General features: G+C 31.5%; 2 protein-coding genes across 2 annotated transcripts; both read right to left on the bottom strand.

Moving 5' to 3' along the window:
* Positions 1-1,049: 1,049 nt before the first annotated feature.
* Positions 1,050-5,772, bottom strand: LOC142537509 (transketolase, chloroplastic-like). The gene is made up of 7 exons (XM_075643021.1): positions 5,183-5,772; positions 3,873-3,963; positions 3,219-3,324; positions 2,860-3,142; positions 2,582-2,730; positions 2,278-2,431; positions 1,050-2,138 (listed from the first exon to the last, which is right to left on the bottom strand). Exons 1-7 carry the CDS (start codon positions 5,666-5,668, stop codon positions 1,167-1,169), a joined length of 2,241 nt encoding a protein of 746 aa, XP_075499136.1. The 5' UTR covers positions 5,669-5,772; the 3' UTR covers positions 1,050-1,166.
* An 889-nt stretch (positions 5,773-6,661) lies between these two features.
* On the bottom strand, positions 6,662-11,072 carry LOC142537504 (phenylalanine ammonia-lyase-like). Its single transcript, XM_075643015.1, has 2 exons — positions 10,570-11,072; positions 6,662-8,488 (listed from the first exon to the last, which is right to left on the bottom strand). Exons 1-2 carry the CDS (start codon positions 10,908-10,910, stop codon positions 7,117-7,119), a joined length of 1,713 nt encoding a protein of 570 aa, XP_075499130.1. The 5' UTR covers positions 10,911-11,072; the 3' UTR covers positions 6,662-7,116.
* Between the last annotated feature and the right edge of the window lie 10,859 nt (positions 11,073-21,931).

Here is a 21,931-nt window from a genome sequence, read left to right as displayed (position 1 = left end):
TCGTTAATTTGAAAATGCGACGGTTTTATGCTAATTTAAATTCGCGACAGTTTTACAGAAATCGTCTCTAATTATAGCGACGGTTTGTATTAAAACCGTCGCTATTTTAAAATTAGCGAAGGATGTCGCTTAATTTTGCTATAATTTTAATTTAACCGATTTTTTCTAAAAAAATTAGAACAACGGCACCGGTTTTTCAAAAACCGTTGTCTTTAATCAAATAAAACACTAAAAACGACAATGTTTTTATAAAATCGTTGTCGTAGTTCTAAAAAAATCAGCTGAAAGACAACGATTTACACAAACCGTTGTCTTTGACCCTTGACAGAAACACATATAGACCGTTGTTGTAGCTTAAAAAAAGCTTTTAGACAACGATTTTTAAAAACCGTTGTCGTAGACACATCAAAGACAACCGTTGTGTTTTTACTTTTAACAATGGATTTAACAAAAACCGTTGTCGTAGCCTAAAAAAACCGTTGTCGTAGTCTAAAAACACAACGGTTTTAATAAAAACCTTGTCTTAGTGTGCATGTAATATTATTTTTAAATCAGAAGCACACATAGTGTGTATCCATGCAATAATGGAGACAGATGCAAAAACTGTCGTCCGAGCTATTCAGTAGCCTTCTTCGTTATCCATCGAAGCTCACCCTTGTTTGGCTACACCTCAAGTATCAATCCTATTGTGTCCTGTGTCACATCTTTTGGCTTCTTTACTTTGGTATATATACCAATCTTTTCACTGGGTGGAAAACTGTGAATGGAATATTATCTTTCGAAATAAATAATTTTTTGGGTTTTTGGATCCATTATTATTACATATAAAGACAATTAAAATTCGAAGTTAATACAACAAAACCAAACTTAATAAACCGTTTCCACCCAAAATAAGAAAAGTTAATAAAAAAACAAAAGTTATTTTCCATGACTTTAATATAGTCGAAAATATAATTATTTGCATTTATAAATCTCCTATTAAATCAAAATATACAATTTATATACATGATAATTATTTCAGTATATATTATCACTTGCCTTATTTCCGGTTGACAAAAAGAATAATATATCCATGCAATTTATTTATTTTGAACACACTTCAATTTCCCTAATCCAACGTATGTGATATGACATGATATTATTACTAGAAAACCCAGATTTGGCCATTATTTTGACAGAAGTTCCCGAGCGATCCTGGTAATATTCTCTTCTGTAAAACCGTACTTTTTAAAAGTGTCCAAATAAGCTCCACTGGCACCAAATTCCTCCACACCAAGAATCACACCTTCTTGTCCAACATACTCCCTCCATCCCAGAGGATAGCTAGCCTCGACACTAAGGCGCTTAGTTATGCTCCGTGGGAAGATGTGCTCTTTGTACTCGACAGGCTGCCTGTCGAAGAGCCTCCAACACACTAGCGAAACGACTCTCACCTTCTGCCCTTCTTTCCTCAGAACATCCGCACTACTTTCACAAAGACATAACTCAGATCCCGTACCGATCAATATGATGTCCGGTAAATCTTGGCCCGAGTTGTCACTCACTATATAACCACCCCTTGCTACTGCATCAGCATCCGTTCCTTCCACATGTGCCGCCACTTTTTGCCTTGACAAGGCAATGAGACTTGGCACGTCTCGATTCGCAACAGCTACTTTGTATGCACCGGAGGTCTCATTCCCATCTGCTGGGCGGAAAACTAGAAGCCGTGGAATAGCTCGTAAGCCAGCGAGCTGCTCAACCGGCTGGTGTGTTGGCCCATCTTCTCCCAACCCAATTGAGTCATGAGTCATTATATAGATGACTCCAGCTTGACTTAGTGCAGATAACCTGATCGAGTTCTTCATGTAATCAGAGAAGACAAGGAAGGTTGCCGCAAATGGAATCAGACCGCTACCATGCAATGCGATGCCATTTGAAATTCCGGCCATGGCATGTTCCCTCACACCATATCTGATGTTTCGACCCCATGGAGAGGCAGGCAGCTGAAAATCACCGTAGTCGTGTAGATAGGCTTTGTTAGAGGAAGCAAGATCTGCACTCCCACCGACAAAGCCTGGAAGAACTTTTGCAAGATGGTTTAAGCACTTCTCGGAGTAGCCCCGTGTTGCATCGAGAGGGTCGGATGCAGACCATGTCTGAACAAATTCAACACTCAATTAAGGGACCGTTTTGAAAGAAATAAAACATAATTTCAATTGATCGCAAAGGACAACATAATTTCAAAACTTATTTTTTCGTTCAGCATGACAAAATCTTGGTTCCAAGCATTCATACCGGCAACGAATTTTCCCAACCCGGCACCAATCCTCCATTTAGAAGAACCTGGAACTCTGCTGCTTCTTCAGGGTATTTGTTTTTGTAACAACTCAATTTAGAATGCCACTCCTTTTCCAATGCTTCTCCATAATCGCCTTGGGCTTGCATTTCCCTTCAAATGAATACACACAGTTTCAAACAATCGACGTTACTATATCAATTTGACATTTATCGCATACCCTGCTTCTTCAGGCAAGATCAGATGGGTTCATATTATCTTAGTTTATACATCATAAGTAACACTAGGTGCAGTAATTTATACCTATAGGTCATAGGAATCACATGGAACCGGTCTCGATCCTCCCACTTAATCTTCTGCTTCATCTGTTTCTCATCTTCTTCATCAAAGACACCATGGTGTGCTTTTGAAGTTCCTTCCTTTTTCGACAATTTTCCAATGCGAGTCTTCACCTAAATTCATTTGTTTATCCGTTGGTACCGTAAAATTAAACAAAAATAGGAAAGAAAAGAAACCATGGCCGATTCAAGACGAAGATAAGAACTCTTACATATACTCAAAATTTCCAGTTGACCACATACCTGTATAAAAGTTGGCCTTTGGTTTTCCTTGTAAGCTTCCAACAGAGCGTTTTTAAGGGATTTCATGTTTCCACGTGTATCATCTATGATTATTGTATTCCAACCCAGTGCCTTAAATCGTAACGATATATCCTCAGAAAACGCGAGGTTGGTGGAACCATCAATTGTGCTACTGTTATCATCATAAATTAATGTAAGCTTATTAAGCCGCCAATGTGCTGCCAGCGATGCTGCTTCATGTGAAATTCCTTCCATGGCACAGCCATCACCCATGATGCAATACCTGTAATAACAAATGCAATATACTACTTGTCTTGTACTCAAAATTATTTAGTTTTTGTCTTAGTTTTTAAGCTTACGTTCGATGGTCTACGATTGTAATATCTGGTTTGTTGAACCTGGCGGCTAAGTGGGCTTCAACAAGCGCTAGACCAACGGCATTTGCTACTCCTTGTCCTAGTGGCCCTGTTGTTTAACAAAAAACATTGAAACACTTTAATTAGGCAGAGTTTTGTACTTAACTTGATATAATTCTATAAAAAACACTTGTCAACAAAAAAAAATGGCCCTCAGCACCATAAATCACTAAGCTCAACTTTCATCTCTGCTCGACCGATGGTTCTTGCAGACAGATTCTCTTCTGCCTTTTTACTCAAGGGCCAATCCTCAGATGGCCAAAGAAATGTTCTTTGTAATTGTAGTTACAATCGTTGTCCCCTCCAACAGCTAATGTTTTCGAACCTACCTTTTGCGATCAGATCTTCACTTTCACTATTACTTTCAATACTATCAAGGTCAAAAATCGAGTTCTTGAACATTACCATTCTTGTAGAAAAAAGCAGAAACTTTTACATGATTCTAGATGGATGTTTTAGCAATAACTCAAGCACCATATTTCAATCCAACAATTGAGTATTTTCCAGAATACTCTAAGTATTGTACTTGGTACACGACATCATTACCCACCCCAAGGCCTGAAAAATTCGGGTAATTAGTTCATCTTAGATCAGTACCTGTGGTAACTTCAATTCCATCTGTCACTACATTCTCTGGATGGCCGGGTGTATTACTTCCAAGTTTACACAACCGTTTGAGGTCCTCAATCTGGACAATTTAAGAATGAACAAATAGATATTCAACTAAACAAGTTGATGAAAAACCAGAAAAACATTATCACTCTGCCTCAGGTTGCAGTCATTTCAAGAAAGAAATATTGACCCAATAAGACCTATAAAACAGTGCTAATATCCGAAGATTCATGAAATCCTTAATATGTCCAATAGTTGTTGCCCATAAGACAGTCCAATTTTTTAATCAAGCTGAACCTCAACTTAATAGACTATATATCCTTTTGCAACTCCTCTCGTAATACATAAAATCGAAAAGCACCGAATCAGATTAATAAATGGAGAGAAACGCAGGAGAAACAGTGATTTCCAAACTCCACAATGAACGCCTAGCTAGCTGGAATCACTCTATTGAAATATAAAGAGTCGCCCAAAATAAATTAAGCACTCGATCCTAAACTAAATTCTTTGGCTCACTTCTTCGATGGTCGTGATTATTTCCATGATTGAATGGAAGGCGACTATAATGAAAAGAAAGGTCACGCAGAACAGGATCGGCCACCACTGTTCAATAGGTACATCCTAAAAAAGGTTACTGCACACATGGTGTAAGCATCGTAGTCCGGATAGAATAGCCAGAAAACCCCTTCAAAATGCATTAACTCACACACACGGAACACCAAAAATTGGGAAGAGCAGTGAAGAGCGATATATTTCGAAAATGTCTTGTTTGAATTTCATTGCCCCATTAACAAAACGATGTCCATATCTGTAAGACGAAATTACAATCAAGACAAACCATTTTTCCCAAAACGAAAGCATAAAGGAGAATGACTACTTTTAAGGAGCGTGGAACCACATCAGAATCAAATTCCGAAATCCCTGAGTCAACCTATTACTGAAGCAAAAGTAACCAAAACGCAAAAAAAAAAAGTTATTCTGTATGTATAAAAGATGGTATTTACTCGGAAAAACGCGACCCATTGTGGCGAATCACGCCATCTGCTACCTTTCCACCACCAAAAAACACTACTTTTTCATCCAAATCTGATGTATCTATGATCAAGTTGAATGCGATAACACTAATAACTGTGTCAGTAACATTCACAATGTCTACTTCTAAAAATTATCTATATTCTATATTAACTTCCACTGAATCAATGTATTCTTAACACTATATCAATCATGCTGATTAATCAAAAATAAAAAGCCCAGAAAGATCAAATGCAAGAAGCACAGAGAAAACGAAAAAAAACCTGAATAGACTGAAACCCAGCAAGATGAAGGCAAACATACTGAAGCAGACAGCCATGGCCAGCACTGAGAACAAACCTATCCCGATCAAACCACCCGGGATCCTTGGGATTGTACCTCAACACGTGCCTGTACAGCAAGTATCCAACCTCCGCCATCCCCATCGCCATTCCAGGGTGCCCCGATCGCGCCTCCTGCACGGAATCAACCACCAGCATTCTGAAGTTGTCCACACACCTGCTGTCCACGAGCTCCTGAAATCTCTCGTCGTCTTCTTCGATCTCTTTCTCCAGAGTTGAGAGATGGGACGGGTACGCTGTTTGGAGCTCCTGCTTCCATAGGAGCTTGTAGTTTTGGTCTGTGGAGAGATGGGTTGTTTTGTTGCTGTGAAGGAAAGTGCTTTTGCATGAAAATCGTGGGGTTCTGGTGATTTGTTTGGTAGACTTTGTGGGAAAGAGGAGGGGATTGGGGCTAGAAGCCATTGCCATGTTGATTTCAACTCAGTGTTTCTTGATCAAGACTGAAATCTTCGTTCAGAGAGAAGATTATGCGAATATGTATACATATATTATATTCTAGAAATAAGAGTGTAGCAGGTTTACGTAGCAGAAAATCGAATGAAAAGAGGTACGTGGCGAGAGAGCAAAATGGAGGATTTCTTTTGTTTGACTGAATTTGTCGGAATACGATGTGGTTCATACAGGTGGAAGATCATTTCCCGAAAGTTATAAATTTTAAATATATAATATTAGATTTCAAACTAATTTCTTATTTAAAAAATAGATCTTATTTGAAATTTTATTAATTTTATAATATCTCATATCTATCATAGTAATACAATTCAAAATAATTATTATTAGTAACTTTGACATACGTGTGACAAAATGTAAGGATGATTCAATTGAATTTTATAAACTATATAACAAAAAAATCGAATAATTTATTTTGACAGTTAAGTTTTGGGCTTGTTAGCTTATCCCTTTTAAATATTTCTTTTAAAGATCAATTGTATGACACATATATCATATCTGATTTGTCTCATGAAAATTTATTATTTTTAATGTCAAAAGTATTAATTTTCATTCTAGATATAGACAAGATCGATTAGTCTCACACATATAAATATGTGAGGCCGTCTCACAATATATTTTTCCCATAATTTTTAGATGTCATAAATAAAACAGAGATGAAATCCAATTAAAAATCAATTTTAACCTAAAATTTTAAGAAAATATATTGTTTGACAATTTTTTGTAGTTTAAGTTTAGTTTCAATTTACGACTAAGTCGAACCGTATATCGTAAGGATTACATGAGTTTAAAAAAAATATTATTAGTTTCAATTAATTGTACTGCCACTCAAAATTGATAAGATTTGAAAAATTCTTGTATTAATCAATAAATAAATAATTAATTAAAGAAGAATAAGATTTGACAAAAGAATGGGTGAAACAGATTTCTAATTTAAATTAAACATAAAAATAAAAAAGAGGAAATATTTATTAATTTCTAAAATCCATACATGCTGCACAATAAGTTAGTAATCATATATATGTTTACAAGATCAAATTGGAAGGAGCACCATCCCATCCCTTCAAACAATCCAACAATGGATCAATCAGTTTCCCTTCACAAATGGCTGAAAATACCTTATCAAAGTCTTCGCCGGGCGACCGCGCCTTTTCGCCGGTCAAGAAAGCAGTCCCCAAGTCTTCCCTCACAAACTTGTACAATGGATACGACCTGCACTCCTTGATCCTATTACCAATGTTTGGTTTTCCGCTTTCCAAGTTGAGTCGAGCCCTTTCAACTTCGTCGGGCAAAAGCGCTTTCAGTTCTTCCTCAAATGCACTGATTTTATGGAAAACAGATGTGCTAAGCTGCTTCTCATTTTCGCCATTGGCCAAAGCGTGTTCGACTAGTACCTGCCTTAGTTTTTACATCAATGGATAGTTAGCACTGCATGGATCATCAATATAGGTAAAGGCATGCTCGCTGTCGACAACTTTTAGCAAATCTTTCTCACAGAATCTTGATGGATGGATTTCAACATTTTTGCTTGCTATCAGGACTTTTCTAGCCACTTGGCTGACAGCATTTTTTACTCCAGCTTTCAGATTCTCCTCCAAATGCCTCAGATCAATGGCCTGGCACAATGCCACCAAGAAAGTTGAAGACATGAGCTTCAATATGTCGACTGCTTCGGCTGTTTTTCTCGAAGAAATCATCCCCAAAGAGTTAACATCTTGGTTATGTTGCTCAGCACTTTGGACATGGTTAGTAACTGGATTGGCAAGGAACTGCAGCTCGGAACAGTAAGCGGCCATGGCGATCTCAGCGCCTTTGATACCATAATCCAGGCTTGGGTCACGTCCGCCTGATATATTCGATGTCAACCCGTTGTTGTAAAAGTCATTCACAAGCTCGGAGAATTGTGCAAACATGAGCTTCCCAATTGAGGCAGCTGCTAAACGAGCATTATCCATCGACACTCCTATAGGTGTACCCTGGAAATTTCCTCCATGAATGGTCTTGTTTCTTGATACAACAATCAATGGATTGTCATTCACGGAATTGATCTCTCTTTCAATGGACTTTGTTGCTGCCCGAATGACTTCAATCTGCGGTCCTAGCCATTGCGGGGATGTCCGAAGGGCGTACCTGTCCTGTTTCGGCTTCTGCAGAGGGTCCATTTCATGATACATTTGTGAGTGATTGACATATGAACTCCCCTCAAGAATATGTTCCATTATAGCAGCGGCCTCAATCTGACCTGGATGATGCTTTAGTTTATGTATCAAATGATCCACAAATTCCGGCTTTCCCTGCATGACTTCAGCAAAAACAACAGACAGAACCTCGGATAAAACAGCAAGAATATTGGCCTCGAAAAGAACTACGGAGGCCAAGCCCGAACCCACTGCAGTTCCATTCACTAATGCAAGGCCTTCTTTCGGTTGCAACACGAAGAAGCCAGTGTCAATACCCGCAAGGGCGAACGCTTGGGCGGGGTCAAGGACTTTCCCGTTCGGCCCAACAGCCTTGGCATTGGGACGCCCCAGTAGAAGTCCGGCAATATACGACAATGGCACTAGGTCACCGGAGGCCGTGATAGTGCCTCGAAGGGGCAAGCATGGGGTTATGTTGCTGTTAAGCAATTTGGCAATGGCTTCTAAAACCTCAAATCTTATGCCTGAGTAGCCTTGAAGTAAAGTGTTGATTCTTACAAGCATTGAGGCTCTTGTTGCTGAGTGAGGCAGAGTGTGGCATGATTCAGTGTCATCGCCAAAGATTCCAGCATTGAGGAACCTGAAGCACAAAAAATCACACAAATTTCGAGCAGATTAAACAAAGATATTTCAGAAGAAAATTTTTGTTTGGTTTGATATTACAATCTTGGTGTGTGTGGAAAATATATCCCACAAAATGCAAATTCGCAAGTCCAACTAAACAATCTTACATATATATATATATATATATATATAAACACACAAGTATTTGTATTTATATATATGTGACTGCAAGTAAATCAATATTTGGCAAAGTGAGATGTCAGATGGTCATAGTTCACATCATCAACCAAAATAAATATTACACTTCCATAAATACATTAATTGGTCAAAACACAATCATTTTTTGTATCTTATGATTAATCACCGGCTTTTAATCAAAATTCCCTTTAAAATGATTTAATTAATACAGACTCCAGAATTAATTAAATTGAGTGAAAAACCCCAACTTTTATATAATTTTAGGCAAAATTCAAAATTTCAAATTGTGTGTGTGTGTGTGTGAGAAATTGGATAAGTGGATAACAAATAAATATTTAAACACAAAATTAAAAACAGAAGGAAAAAACATACTTTAGTTTAACTATATTTTATATAAAAGTTCATTGTACATAAAAGTATAGTTTATATTAAAAATTCAGTATATACATACATATATGAAATAGTATGCTCGAGTGTTGAGGGCGAAAAAAATCACTTTCAGGTGTGACATATTCCAGTATTGAGAGAGCAAAAGAAACCACTTTTCAGTTGTGAGATATTATATGAGTGACGATATTTTATGACAGATGGCGTATGAGAAAACCTGTGAAAGAGAAGAACCCAAAAAGATCCGTTTACGGGGTGAGCCGCAGAGAAAGCCAAAGATCGAGATAATATATTATCGTTACAGATTATCACTTATATATATATACCAGATCCACCTCCTCGAGCAGTCCCAATGAATTAGATAAGTTTATGGGATTTATTTGATATTTTCCCTGAATATATAATATTTTCAAACCAATTATATGTCGATACATTTACATTTTAACAAAAATAAAATTATTCTTTCTACATAATGTGGTGATAATAATCCCTCGATTCAGATGAAATTACATTCATATTATACGCAAAAAAAAAAATTTGCTTTTCTTCATGATGTTCTTGATTAACTTTTATAAAAAAATTATTTTCTTAATATTTATGTATAAAATTTTAGAAAATTTAATATTTTATTATATATCCTTTTTTTAATTCAATCATAATTATTATTCTGCGTTCAGAGTGACTGGTTGGAAATCAAGAATTTCAATATCACGACCTCAAAAAAAATGTAATTACTTTTGAATACGATTTTGTTTTAAAGAAATTTAAATTCATCGTCTCAATTTAAACTAGTTCTAATATATTTGTTTAAATTCGATTGAAATTTCTCCACAAAATCAAATTCCTCGATCGCATTTAATTTTGATGTGCTTTATTCCCGCACACGTGAGGTGCCGGAACATAACATGCATGCATGGACCTAACTTGGCACGTGTGATCTTGAGTTGTCCACTGAGAAATCAATTTTTCGTTCGTTATAACAATTATTAAAAAACAACTGTTGGGAAAAAGAAAAATAAAATACACTAATTAATATAGCTACTCTCTGTTGTCATTAGGGTTTTAATGAATTACATTTTAAAAAAATTAGGAGGAAATATATATATATATAAAAATTAAATATATATACACACATGCATATATATTGGTGGGAAATCCACAACGCTATGTTTCGAGGGTGAATCCTCAGGCTTGACGCAACAACTTGAAAACGTCAATTTTATAAACTAAATTAGACAAATCGTGTTTGACAGGCTCGACTAAAAAAGTGTTAATAGGAATATATAATAACCATTTGATATTATGTTCACTTACTCCACTAACTAGACAGCTACACTACACCTACCATATGTGCAATACTTTGCATGAAAGTGTTCCCAAGAATTTAATATCCATAATTAATATATATATAGATAATAAAACCAAAAATTTATGTTTGATCGATAATTTAATAAAAGAAAAAAAATCAAATAAATAAACAGTAACTTATTTATGATATAATTACGTGCTGACCTAATGAGCTCAATTTGTAGAGCACGACCTTGTTTGGTTCTCCTATGCGATGTTGCGCCAAACCCTGTGGTCACCCCATAGCTGTCTGTCCCTTTCTCTATACTCTCCACAACCCAATCACTGCTGGCTTTCACCCTCTCCCTCGCCGCGTCCGCCATCTCCACCGTCACCCCCGTCCCTCTGCCCGCCACCGCGGCCACCTGAGATATCGTCAGCGTCTGGCCCCCCAGCCGCACCGCCGGCCTCCGGTACTCCTCCACCATGCCCTTCACTTCATCGAGGTGGCTCCCCTTGAGCGACTCCGCCTCCGCATTCCAATTCAAGGGATCAACACAATCCATACTCGATGTTATGTTACGAAATTTGATGATATAGCTAGAACCCTTTACGAAAAAAATATTTTTTTTGTATAAAAATTTATTCAAAACAGTAAATTTTTAGCTGATTATGTTGCAAGAATTAGGAAATGTGCAAAGCTTATGAAATACTTTAGTTGAGCTGAATTTCCTGAGAGTGTTGGCCAACTTTTGGTATGTATTATAATAGAGGCAAATTGGACATGGAGTGGTGGCTTATGCGTTAGTTGAAAACCACTCCTAGCCGTTGGATGAGATTAGGAATCGTGTGCCGCGAGCACGACACGTGTATATATATGTGTGTGTGTGTATTATTTTTGGATAGGGTGTGTGTGTGTGTGTGTGTATATAGATATATAGATGGTATTATTATATTTTGAGGAAAAGAATATTCCATAATTTAAATATGATGTCATATTTATTAATTTACTATTGGGAAGATATATATATATATATATATATAGATGGTATTATTATATTTTGAGGAAAAGAATATTCCATAATTTAAATATGATGTTATATTTATTCATTTACTATTGGAAAGGGATAAAAGTGCGTGGGTGGTTGTTGGGAAGAGCCTAGGCAGTAATTAGCAGTAACAAACTTTGACTGTACTTCGCTCATCTTCTTGCACACGTAATATATTAAATTTAAAATAAAATTTAACGTTGACTTTGTTAAATTTTTATACAAAACTAGTATTTTTGTGAATTTTATACATTAAAAGACAGATTTTGGGCTTCTTTTCTTAAAAATTCAAAAAGAAAATATATTTTTTTATCAAATATTAGAACTAATTTATTTTTATTTAACAAAATACTCTAAAAAACCGTTTTAATAAAGTTTTCTTTAAGTTGTAGGTTTATTGTGTGCCCTTTTCTTAAATAAGAACTACTCTAGTAAATAAAGAATTTTTTATATGCCATAGTCTAAAATCTGTAATTAATGTTTCTACTTATGGTGTATAGAAATAAATGCACGCAACAACAAGGCATTGTGAGCATTGCCGTCTTTTCGGTTACCGAATTACGTTGGGTTTGACCTTTTTGTTTTTTTTTTAAAAAAAAAATCGAACCGATAGAATTTTACATCAAAATCCCGAGGTATTAAACCAAATCACGTATTGGTTAATTCGTTGCTAATAGTAATGTAATGGCAGTTGGAGCATGTGGAAAAGTTAAATACCCTACCAGCCAAGACCTAAATAAGACAACTGGCTATCCTCTACCCAAGCAGGAGATGGCAAAAACTTGGCAAGTTAAATGAACAATTGATTGATACAGATGTCAAATTACAACTGTTTTTCTGGCTTCGTTATGTTTGTAAATTTGCACGCGAATAAAAAAAAAAAAACTATAAATGACAATATTAATATAACAGGGAATGTTGCATGAAATGTTGATGGAAATTTTTCTCGATAAAAATGAAAAACATTTTCATATATCTTTGTCTTCTCAGGATTGGTGCACGTAAATTTTAATAATTTATTGTGTATCTTGTGTTTTAGCCTCGCTTTTTCTTTTTTCTTTCACGTAGTCAATTATCACCGTAAATTAATCTTTTTTTTTTTTCTTTTAAGTAGTAAACATTTGATTTTATTTTTTTCTTGTAATCCTGTTTCTATTGCCGCTTAGTAATACTGGACATTGCGTTTGTAATATTCGATGTGACATCAATAATTTTTAACATCACATTAACATACAATGAAATAAGAATAAAAACAAAAAAGAAAATTTTTCGCGAGTTCGGTCAATCCCGTCCAATTTTACAATAAAAAGTAATACTTTGAGATGAAAATTAATTTTTTTCATTGATGACTTAAATAAAAGATCTGTTTAACAAAATTAATTTGTAAGGACCGTTCCATGAGAGTTTTAGTATTTAAAATATCAAAATTAAAATATGCCAACATATAGAGTAAATTTGACTATTTTCACGTGATCATATGTAATTTTTTCTGAGTTGAAATAAAATATGAGATATAATTGTTGAGGTGAGAGTCACAAGGGTGTCAAAATCTGACACGACTCGACAACCCAATCCGGTTCAACCCGAAAAAATCAGGTTCGGGTTGAGAATTTTCGGGTTCGGGTCAGATCGAGTTGAGCCCGATATGTAACCCGAAAAAGTAATCGTCTTCTGCATACGGGTTGACCCAAAAATTTAAATTTTTTTATATAAGTAATAAATATTTCCTACATTTTTTATGTTGTATGTTTGAAAAAAAATTATATATTTATATCATAAATTTTAATAATTTAGTATTTATTGTGTACATTTTTTATTTTTTTTAAAAAAAATTGTTTATTTAATTTATGAATATACTTTTAATTTTCTACCATTAGACTTTCAAATTTAAATCATTTATGAGATATTTTGTTATCATGTGTTTAAATTAAAATATTATTATTATTTAATTATTTGTAAAAAAAATTTTAAAAAATCAAGATCGGGTTGAGTCGGGTTGGTCAGGTTCGGGTTCGGTCGGGATTTTTTGGGTCGGGTCCATCCTGAACAACTTTTTAATGCTATTACACATCAACACAACCCGAACCCACCCAAATCAACACCCCTACACACAAGTAGGTAAAATAAATCTTGGTTCCTTAGTCAGCATATTACTATTTTTTCCATAAGTCGTGATACGATATTTTAAACAAATTTGATTCCTTATATGTAATCTAAAAACAACTGATGTTTCAATTGTAATTTCAAATTACAATTTCTTATCATATTCAATAAAAATGTATTTCATTTATTTTAAATTGAAATTTCACTCCTATCCAATTTATTGTTTTAAAAATCAATTAATTAGCTGAGTCATGTGTTTTCATATTTAAATAATCTGTTTAAGTTCTGAACACTCGATTTCTTTGGATGAGTTTGGATACAGAATGTATGCTTTTGGTGGTTGAGCACCCACCACATTAGCTATACACAAAAATTCTTACGAAATCGTTGCACATGTCAAATTTACGAGACATATCTCTTACCCGACCAAATATATAACAATATTATTTTTATGTCAAATATTTTTTTTACTCCAAATATGGATTGGGTAAATATGTGATATTGTCTCACAAAATACATACTTCTAGTTATAGGTGTAATGTCCTTTCTTCTTTTAATAACAATAACAATAATAAAAATAACAATATTGAACATATGTCATTGACTTTAATATCAATTCTATAATCCATAGTTTTCCGTTTTGCAAAAAATGATAGCTAGCGATGGTAGTGCAACTTCAATTTTTTAAACCGTACAATAATTCAAGCACAACAAATATGTATCAAAAAATGAAAATATTTTAAAAATGGTGTTTTTTGTAACCTCTTATTTGAAAGTTTGTATTTATTTATCATTAAGAGGGCGAAAACTATACATTTGTACGTGTAAAAATTTAAACATAAAAAATTTCTTATTAGATAGTTTCATAGATCAATTTTGTTAGACGGATCTTCTATCTGACATAACCCACAAAAATGTTATTTTTATGTCAAAAATATTATTTTTTTCTCCGAATACAGATCGTATCGATCCGTCTCATGCATGTAAATTCATGAATCCATGTTGCATGAGACCTGTTCAAAGTTATGAGAGGGGTAGTTGGGAAAGAGACGCTCGTCACCGACCATCATTTCATTATCAATTTGGATGTAATGACCTGGTTGAGGTTTCAAGTTAAGATTATCCGATCCTTTAAGGTTACATGGAAATATTTAAGTAATTAAATTGAAATATATTCGAATAAAAATTGAAGTTAAAACGTTGTTAACAAAATAAAATGTGCAAGAATTGATTTTCATTGAGATAATTTATTGAATAGTTTCAGCAAACTTAAATAGAAAAACTACATCAGAGACACGTATCCAGAACATGCACTGACCAACTAAGTAAAACAACTAAACCACTTACTCCTTAAAAACAGCAACTACTAAGACCCATCATTATTAACCAACTTTCCTAAATATTAGGACGACATTGACTGAGTAAAACTAAAGAACAATAATATTTCTTAACAATCCGTGAGATTTTATTCAGAATAGTAAAAAAAATTTACATACATATAGATGGAAATTCGTTTTTTTTTTTTTTTACAATTTTAGGTAATAAAATTATACTTCATTAAATGAAAAATATTGTATGAATTAAATTATAGTTGACATACTTTCAAAATATAATCTGATTTCTAATTTTAATGTTGATACGCATTTTTTCAACATTTTTAAATTTCAAAATTGGCAAGGCCTTAGAAATTTTTATTTAATATTTTTTTATAATAAAAAAATCAAAATTTTATGATGCATGAAATCCAAAATTATGTTAGAGTGATCGAGCCCGATCCTATCTAATATATTTTGTAATTAATTTACTACATTTTATATATATAAAGATTCTAAACTTTCCATTAAATCATCAAAGAATATTGCAATTTTTTCTCATACCAATTTGAGTAGGTCTCTTGTGAGATGATCTCACGAATTTTTATCTGTGAGACGGGTCAACACTACCGATATTCACAATAAAAAGTAATATTGTTTGCATAAAAAGTAATATTTTTTCATGGATGAACCAAATAAGATATCAATCTCACAAAATACGACCCGTAAGACCGTTTCACATAAGTTTTTGCCTAGCAAACTTACATACAGTAGCATTTGAAAAATGGGTTATATTTAAAACTTTAATTTGATTAAGATTTCTGGTTTAAAAAAAATTAGTTTAAACTAAATATTAATAACAAATGTATAAAATATTAACATAATTATCTTCGTACGATCGCTAATATATATGGTATTTTTAGGAGAAATCAGATATTATGCATTAATTAAATCAACATTAGCTACATCCATCAACCACGATCGCTAATATATATGTTAGAAGCAAGGAGTAACATTTTCAAATTAAACTAATAAGAAATAAAATAAATTTCACAGGAGTCGTGAACACGTTACATACTGTTTTAAAAAAGCATTCCATTGAACCTCGTTGATTGGCCTTCACGCTTAAGTTTTACGCGGTAGGATCCATTGGTGGACAATTATTTTATTAAAAAAATTAATGTTGAAAATGTGTTTAGACTATTTAAAAAAAATTATTATATAGTTAAAATTAATTTAAACTTGGTTTGACAACTATTCTATAAAAATCTTATAATTTTCGTTTAACTCTTATTTTTTAAAAAAACCATACTTGGAAGAACAAGGTATCTCAAAACAACAACTAAAAATAAATATAATAGAATAAATATTCACAAATTTGTTTTTGGATGTTAAGAGATTAACAACTCGTACGTCTTCACTTTTTCTAATTATGAATGATTCACTGGTGCTGTGCAAAATTTCGTTTAAACCGAATTAACTGACCGAACTGAATTTTCGATATTCGGTTTTGAAACTTTAAACAATCGATAAATTCGGTTTGGTTTCGGTTTTAATTTGAAAAATTCGGTTAAATTGGATTATTTAACCGAATTAGTATATATATTAATTAAAATTGTATATGGCATTAAAAATACATTAGAATGAAACCCAATTTTGCATACATTAGAAAGAAGCTCGTTCATCCAATGATTATCTTCAATATTTATATATATTTGTTATTGATATTTTTTGTTCGATGTTTTTTGTTATTTATAAGCTCTCCATTGTATTTTTTTTTTTTTTGTGTGTGTTATAAAATTCGCATATCTTTAAAAAAATCATGTCGATGTCAAATCAAGATTATATCGAAAAATGAAAATATTGTAAAAAAAATCAATCAACTAAAGATAAAAGACAAAGACTAATATTTTATAACAAGAAAAAAAATCGTAAAAGACAAATATAAATTATATTTTTTCCCAAAAATTTAATTTGAGAATCGAAGTCGTTATTACTAAAACCAGTTGATGTTAATTGGTGGCTTTTTATTAGTGGCATTTGGTCACCGTCATCTCCAGAAAGACAGTTTGTGTGTTAAACATGGACAAGTCTATATTATTTATTGTACTTTTATATATATAATATTTTGTAACAAGTTTGCACACTTTTTATGAATTTTAATCTTTGAATACTATTTATATTATTATATTTTCTCACTTATATATACAAATTTATTTTTAACAGCTTTATATATATATATATATATATATATATATATATATATATATCAAAAACATTTTGAACTCCCAGATACATCATTATTCGTGCATTTTCCAAACAGCTAAAAGATATAACACAAAATATCATATTTCAAAACTCACTTGAAGAACATATTACAATTCTAGACAATTTCCTTTTTTTTTTTTACATTTAATCTGATTTTTGTCAGAGTTCTCAATTTTAGCGAGATACATCGACAATATCCAATTACATGTTTTACGAACAAATCTATTTTCATCCAAACTATTATCTTCGATCATTTCAATTTCGAAAATTGATTCTATCATTTCAATCTCAAGATCGATAAATTTTATTTTAAACTTTTTTTAAAAAAATTTTTTTCTACTTTTTTAAACGAATTACACACATCGTATGTGTCACGATTCGTTAGTTCCTATAAACCAAACCCTAGTTAAAAGCAACGTGCTAGTGTTGAAGTTTTTTGTATGTAAAAGTCAATTATCATTTAAATAACAATAATTTTCGTTCTGGCAAATATATATAATTGGAAAAATTATTTAAGCATGATTTTTGTTATTTTCAAATTAATAAATTTTATTAATAGTTATAATAATCTAAATCCTTATTTTTAAGTTATCGTTTTGTTTTATAGGATTCCTTAAAGGAAAATGCATTATATCAATAACTATAAACAATTTATGTAATATATTGCTATATTATCACATGTTTAGTGGTCCAACATAGTTACATCAATTGAAATTGAATTTCACGAAAAAAGGCTATGAGAAACTATAAAAGTAATCTTTTTTATCGTTTAATGTAAAATCACATAAAAACCATTTCAATAAATTTGCAAATACAGATACTGTGTAATCTGTATCTCATTCACTTTCCAAAATACACTTAAAATATTTATTTATTTTTATTTATACTTTTGGATTTACAAAAAATACAAGATATATAATATTTAATCAATCATCACTTTTTCAAAAATATTTTATGTTCTTATCTATTCTACTGAATTATGAAAAGAAACAGTAATATCACTTCAATCTTAATAATAAAATTTTTAAATAATTAATTAATTAAATTTTTTTAAAAAATATATGAAGAATAATAGTGTGCGTGAACCACTTATATATATTATATAGTAAAAAAAAAAAAGAAACTTGCATCTCGTTGATTAATTTTGTGAAGATAGATTTTTTATCCGATCCAATTTATGAAAATATATTTTTTTTACAAAAAATTACTTTTTATATTAAAATATTTTTTTATCCAAATATGGATCGGATCGACCCGTATTACGAAAATAGATCTATAAGACTGTGGAGACCTACTCATATATAATATCTATGCCAATAATTTCTTCTTGATAGTACGTCTTTTGTGAGATAATCTTATGGATCTATTTTCGCATGACGAATTAACTCGATTCATATTTATTTTTAATATAAAAATAATATTTTTATAAATTAAATCGAGTCATTAATCTATACCGTAAGTTTTTTAGGGAAGCATTCAATATAAGAAATTTAATGACTTTTGTATATTTTAAAAGCATTAAATCAAGATTTTGAATACTTTATAGAAATCTAGTGATATTTAAAAAAAACTTTTATAGAATTTTAAAAAGTCAAGTTATATTCAACGTTGACTTTTAAAAACTCTATGAAAGTCTAGATGTATTTTAGGAGGATGTATTAGTTCTAGACTTTTAATAACTTTTATGGAGTTTAAAAGTCTATCAATCTAGACTTTTATATACTCTATAAACGTTTAATGTTATTCAATGTAAACTTATATAGAATATTAAAAAGTTATGTGGTTTTCAAACTTGACTTTTAAAAACTCTACAAAAGTCTATAGGTATTCAAAATGTCAATATATTTTTAATGACTCCATAGAATTCTATTAAGTACAATAATTATATAGCTTAAGGTGCAACAATAAAATGTCAAAAAAAGTCTTTGAATCAACCTAAAGATTTGGACATACATTTAATTGAGAAATCTCTCAAACTCACATATTCAATACAAACACTAAAATTTTCATTCTTTTCTCATCTATTTATTTTTTTTTATTTGTACTTTTAAAAAAACATTTTTTTTATTGCTAACAATAGTTTAAAAGCAAAATCATTAAAATCGTTCATTTTATTTTTTAGAGTTCCAGTTCAATTCTTGGCTCCTTTTCGAGATATACATTATCATCTTCAAGAATTCACAGGTCAAGGTCGTTACCCTGAATATGCTAAAGAGTTGTTCAATCTTCGTCATGATTCTTTGAGTAGTGCTATTGAGCGGATATTTGGTATATTTAAATCAAGGTTCAAATAATGAAGATGACTCCTACGACCCAAACTGAGATTGTATTGACTTGTGCTGGATTATACAATTTTCTTCGAAAGAAATGTCGATTTGATGAAATTCAAATTGAATCATATAATGAAGCTCAATTGTCTTCATCGACACAAGTTTAAGAGGGTGACAACTTTGGTTACTTATTTGATACTCAAGAACAATGACGAGCAAATGCTAATGCATGGAGCATATGGGGCGGATGTTGACAAATTGTCAATAATGATTAGATTTTTTATATATAAAAGACTAATCATTATTTTAATTGTTCCTTTAATAAAATTTTATTATGAACTCATAAAAATATTGTTCATTAATATGTTGAATTGACATAAAAAATTGAAATTTTGATTTCAATAATTGGATAATTCATTTGTCGTTTTTCACAAATTAAATTGATTTAACTTTTGGATAAGTAAAATTCATTTACATTCATAAATAAATAATAATAATTTAAAATTGAAGTGGTTATCTATGTCTAATAATTATTTAAAATAAATTAATAAAAAAAATCTCAATTATAAATTAAAAAATTTGCATAATACTATGAAAAAATCTACAAAAATATTGAAAAAAAGTCTATAAAAGTATATGAAATTTGTTTTACAATTCTATGAGATTATATAAAAGTCAAGAAACCCCCTTAATTTTCAATGGACTTTTAATAACTTCATGAAATTCATTAACGTTCAAACATCAAATCCTATGGTACAATTATAATTTGTCACATTTTCTTTGGTAACCCAAAGATTTGGATGCATTGTAAAAACTTCTAACTCAAACACAAACGCTTTATTTCTCTCTCTATCCTCGCATCACTTATCTTATGTTCTCATCTTATGTCATCTCATCTATCTTTATCACTTTCTCTAATTTTCAAAATGTATCTTTATATATATTTTATTTTTTCATTTTTTTGACTCATTCCTCATTTATTGATTTTTTTGTTTTAATATCATAATAAATTTTGAATTCTACAGTTGATTTTGTGATTTTTAATTTATGATTTATACAAATGAATATAATATTAATAATAATAACATATGATGAAAAAATAACGTCACTTAATTCTTAATAGTTGGAAATATTATCGCAACAAGCGTTATAAAAATAAAAATTTTAAGCTATAATTCATAAAGAAAATTTATGACACAGTGGATAAAATAATTTGTTTTCTTTGTTTTTTAAAAAATTACATTTTATTTCTTTATTTTATGACTTCTATTCTTGAAATTTTACAATGTTTATAAAATTAAAATCATGAATTTTTTTAATAAAATTATTACATCACATATAAGAAAATCAAAAAATTTATTGACTAACTGAAAGTAATAATAATTTTTTAAATAAATAAAAAAATTATTAACTTTTTGATTAAATTTGATTTTTTAATTTTTTTAAATTTTCAATTAATCTTTAAACTAACATATTTTAATAAAAAATTATATCTATGCAATAAACACCAAATACAATCTAATTTTTTTTAAAATTTAATTTAGTAGGGTTGACAACTGAATTGTATATATTATCAATTTTCAATGTCAGTTGACTAACAAGTGTGCAGAAGGAAACCAAACTGACAGATTATATCAAATAAGCAAAGCTAGTTAGACTAGGTAGACTGAAATGTAAACTGAAAATGTGGAACACACGAGTTTGTTTCTGGATGTTCAGATAACTCAAGCTCATACGTCACTAACTCTTCCCATTGAGAATAATCCACTAGAAGATTTGGATAGTACAAGTAGTGTGGGGACCCGGACGCTAATTCATTTCTTAATCGTCTGTGGGAATAATTAAATCAATTATAATAAACAGAGTCTAAATTTTTTTTTATACAAGTGTCAAGTGCGGAACGTACTGGAATTCATTCGAATATATATATCGAAACAAACTACAAGTCTTGTACCATATACAATAATTTAAAACTAAGGTTTAACAACTACATATCAAGTGTTCAAACCCTATCTAAAATCCAAGTCCAGTAGTCTCTTCATCTCCTCGACCCTGATCCTGTCCCACCTGTTGTCATGCACACATACAAACACGACAACTGCTGGATAACTCCGGTGAGAAATATATCCCAGTATAAATCAACGATACATGCAATCATATAATTAATATAAAGCATGAGACAGATATCAGTAATATGAATCCAAATCTGAAAACATAATTCAATATAAATCTATAAATCAACTTCTGACTCTATATCTCAGACTAGACTCATTCCTAGTTTAGGGATCCCGGTTTCCAGATGTTGGCATACTATATCGAATTTCAGTAAAAGAAGTAAATCCACCTCTAATCAAACATCGATATAAACCAAACATCCAGTGTCTTGACCTATCCGTCACAGACTTTGGCAACCTCCGCCAATCACTATTCGTTGACAATGTGCAATGGGTTAGTGACGATTCCATCACCATCAGGCCCGTCTGTCACAAGACCAATCTTCTAATACATGCTTTCTATAAATCAATAGAACAAGCAAATCAATCAAATCAATGCACACAATAACAATAAGTATGTGGTTTAGGGA

This window comes from Primulina tabacum, chromosome 1 (assembly GCF_025594145.1).
Source record: "Primulina tabacum isolate GXHZ01 chromosome 1, ASM2559414v2, whole genome shotgun sequence".
In the NCBI taxonomy this organism is placed as follows: Eukaryota; Viridiplantae; Streptophyta; class Magnoliopsida; order Lamiales; family Gesneriaceae; genus Primulina; species Primulina tabacum.
Note: the sequence above shows the minus strand (reverse complement) of the source record. Positions and strands in the feature narration are given on the sequence as shown.

What these genes read in the sequence shown, in the direction of transcription:
- LOC142537509 (XM_075643021.1), bottom strand. Translation starts at nt 5,668, where the DNA reads ATGGCAATGGCTTCTAGCCCCAATCCCCTCCTCTTTCCCACAAAGTCT. An exon ending in AAAGGCCAACTTTTATACAG is followed by an intron (nt 2,731 to 2,859) that starts GTATGTGGTCAA and finishes AAATGAATTTAG; the next exon opens with GTGAAGACTCGCATTGGAAA. An exon ending in GTTGGGAAAATTCGTTGCCG is followed by an intron (nt 2,139 to 2,277) that starts GTATGAATGCTT and finishes GAATTTGTTCAG; the next exon opens with ACATGGTCTGCATCCGACCC.
- LOC142537504 (XM_075643015.1), bottom strand. Translation starts at nt 10,910, where the DNA reads ATGGATTGTGTTGATCCCTTGAATTGGAATGCGGAGGCGGAGTCGCTC. An exon ending in CTACAAATTGAGCTCATTAG is followed by an intron (nt 8,489 to 10,569) that starts GTCAGCACGTAA and finishes TTTGTGCTTCAG; the next exon opens with GTTCCTCAATGCTGGAATCT.